Source organism: Cryptomeria japonica, chromosome 10 (genome assembly GCF_030272615.1).
Source record: "Cryptomeria japonica chromosome 10, Sugi_1.0, whole genome shotgun sequence".
NCBI lineage: Eukaryota > Viridiplantae > Streptophyta > Pinopsida > Cupressales > Cupressaceae > Cryptomeria > Cryptomeria japonica.
Window position 1 is genome coordinate 115,184,885 of NC_081414.1, and position 2,717 is coordinate 115,187,601.

The 2,717-nt window shown below is 33.8% G+C and overlaps 1 protein-coding gene across 1 annotated transcript; it reads left to right on the forward strand.

Annotated features, from left to right (window-relative positions):
• Positions 1-401: 401 nt before the first annotated feature.
• Positions 402-2,348, forward strand: LOC131072544 (transcription factor MYB7). The gene is made up of 3 exons (XM_058008717.2): positions 402-545; positions 616-745; positions 1,589-2,348. The coding sequence occupies exons 1-3, from the start codon at positions 407-409 to the stop codon at positions 2,325-2,327; spliced, it is 1,008 nt and encodes a 335-aa protein (XP_057864700.2). The 5' UTR covers positions 402-406; the 3' UTR covers positions 2,328-2,348.
• The last annotated feature ends 369 nt before the right edge of the window (positions 2,349-2,717 follow it).

Sequence of the window (2,717 nt, forward strand, 5' to 3'; positions counted from 1 at the left end):
AGTAAAATCTGTCTATTTCTCAAACGAGATTTGCGGTTTTACAGGATGAAATATAAACGTTTTAATTCATTCAGATGAATCTATGCTAAATAAAAATGAAAATGAATCATTTTGTAATCCACGTTATTAATGAATCATTTTATTCATTTTATAGTCCACAATATCAGCGCCTGATTCACATGGAACTTGACTTGCTGTCATGCCAGGAGAGCTTTCTTTCTACATTGAACGTCGTACCATTATTGAACGTCGTACGAAAAAGAAAATGCCGACATGCCTAGAACTGTAGTGATGATTATGACATGCTTCAGACTGGGTCATTTGGACCACTATTGTTATGTTTGTTGTAGCATATAAACATGCTTGTCTTGATCTAATCAACACAGGCATTGCATCAGAAATTAGAATGGGTAGGTCTCCTTGTTCCTCTTCTATAGATTCTGCGATCAACCGTGGGGCCTGGACTGCCAAGGAAGACATGATTTTGAGAGAATATATCACAAATCATGGGGAGGAAAGATGGAGTTCTATACCCATAAAAGCAGGTAAGTTTCATTCATTTCCAGAAAGATCAAAATCGTAAGCTGTGTTATTAAAAAGAATTTGTTTTTTCAGGTCTCAATCGAAGTGGAAAGAGTTGTAGATTGCGATGGATGAACTATCTTCGCCCAGACATTAAGCGTGGAAACATTTCTGCTGATGAAGAGGAACTCATTATTCGATTGCATGGACTCCTCGGTAATAGGTATAGTATCTTCTTTTTGTGATGGATCATTCGGTATGGAACTTATATATAAGAAAATTGATAAGTAGTTCTTTAGTATTAAATCAATTGAATGACAAACTTTTTAGTCTTCAAATTGAATCGATGGTCGCAGAAAATAATTAAAGCCAAGATAGTCTAATTTAGATTATCTCTATTGAACCCATTAAAGTCTGCTTTGGTTTTAATCCTTCTCTAAAGAGAAGTTCAGTAGAGATATATGTTGGCATATACGTAAGGAACTGAAATTTAGCCATAGGTGTCTAGTTTATTATTGAAACTAGTTTATGTTGGAGTGTGGAACTGTAGATCTGTTGTTAAGTTTCAGTTCATTAACAATAAATCTCCAGTTTGCTGCTGAACAGTTTTAGTTAGCTGTCATAGCTATTAACATGATAAAAGGAAAGTTATTGAGTTCGGTGTATCTATAAATATGTGTATCTGTTAATGAATAAAGGATGGAACAAGTCTCTCAGTTATTTTTTTTTTGTGTGCAGCTATTCAAAATTCTAATTATAACCATTCACATTGGAGTCCAAGTAGTTCATTATAGATGATTGATAAGTAGGAGGTACTTTCTTCTATGTGTTAAGTTATGATATTACTATCCAGATTCAATTTTATGGATTTTGAATCAAACACATTGATCCATATTTTAGGAAAAGTGATTCGCAGACACATATCTCTCATTAAAATAAATGATCTATTTACCACTTATTGTTTGCAGTATTTCCAAAAGATCATCGATCCCAATATTATTCTAACTTAAATACACTTAACCATAAAATGTTCCTGAAACAAGACATTGTTTAATATTATATGCAGATGGTCTCTGATTGCAGGACGACTGCCTGGTAGAACAGATAATGAAATAAAGAACTGCTGGAACACAAAACTAAGCAAGAAGTGCCTTCCATACAACCAGCCTCCATCATCCCCCAGCAAAAAATTGAATATTGCTCCTCCTGGAGATCATCATATCCTGAAATCTGCTCCTGTCAAAGCAAAGGCGGTTAGATTATCAAGGTGCTGCAATAGATATGGAGGCAGTAGCGTTTCCGATCATCAAGATCTGAATTCCCCTGCTGGTGTGAAAAATATAAAGAATTTCAAAATGTTGTCTGAAGAAAAGCTATTGGCGGAGAATGACTCTGGTTTCTTCGACCTTGGAATTCAGAAAAGTTCTGCTCAATTGGGATTTCCATCCATGCAAAATCTTGATCAATTTTCTCCACCTTTCATGCCCAATTTAGTAGAGTCACCATTGCTACCTTCTAAGCATGGTACAGAAAACAATTCTGAAGCATCAGGGAGTTTATTGAATTTCAATCAAATGCAAACTGTGGACATTGATTGTCTCTCGTGGCCATACTATTATCGGGACAATCTCAGAATCGAAGCAAGGCCTGGTAATAGCTTCGAACAAGAGATGGAGGGAATTTACAGAAGTAGCTTGGAACAAGGAATGGAGGGAATTTACAGAAGTAGCTTGGAACAAGGAATGGAGGAAATCTACAGAAGTTCTCCGCAGTATAATTGGTTAAGTGATTTACAATATTTTTAATCTTGTTGTTTTTGAGTTTGATTTGAGTGTATTTTTTGTGATCTAAAATTAGAAATTTAGACAGTTCATTTCAAATCACACTTTATGATCTATTATTAAAAAATTTTGTGATTTATAATTAGAAATTTAGACAGCTCATTTCAGATCACACCTTATGATCTATTATTAGAAATTTAGAGCTCAAAGAATAGACACTATTATAGAATAGAAGTAACAGTAAGAATTATTATAGATTGTGGAAAAATGATAAACTTAATATTTTTAGATAACGATTTAAATGGAAAATTGGATTATTACATTTGTCTATCTTCAATTTTGAAATTTTATTCAATATCTTGTTTTACCAGAAGTTCAGCTCAACTCAATGACCCATGTTTTCTTTTTCTCACT

What these genes read in the sequence shown, in the direction of transcription:
- LOC131072544 (XM_058008717.2), top strand. Translation starts at nt 407, where the DNA reads ATGGGTAGGTCTCCTTGTTCCTCTTCTATAGATTCTGCGATCAACCGT. An exon ending in TTCTATACCCATAAAAGCAG is followed by an intron (nt 546 to 615) that starts GTAAGTTTCATT and finishes TTGTTTTTTCAG; the next exon opens with GTCTCAATCGAAGTGGAAAG. An exon ending in CATGGACTCCTCGGTAATAG is followed by an intron (nt 746 to 1,588) that starts GTATAGTATCTT and finishes TATTATATGCAG; the next exon opens with ATGGTCTCTGATTGCAGGAC.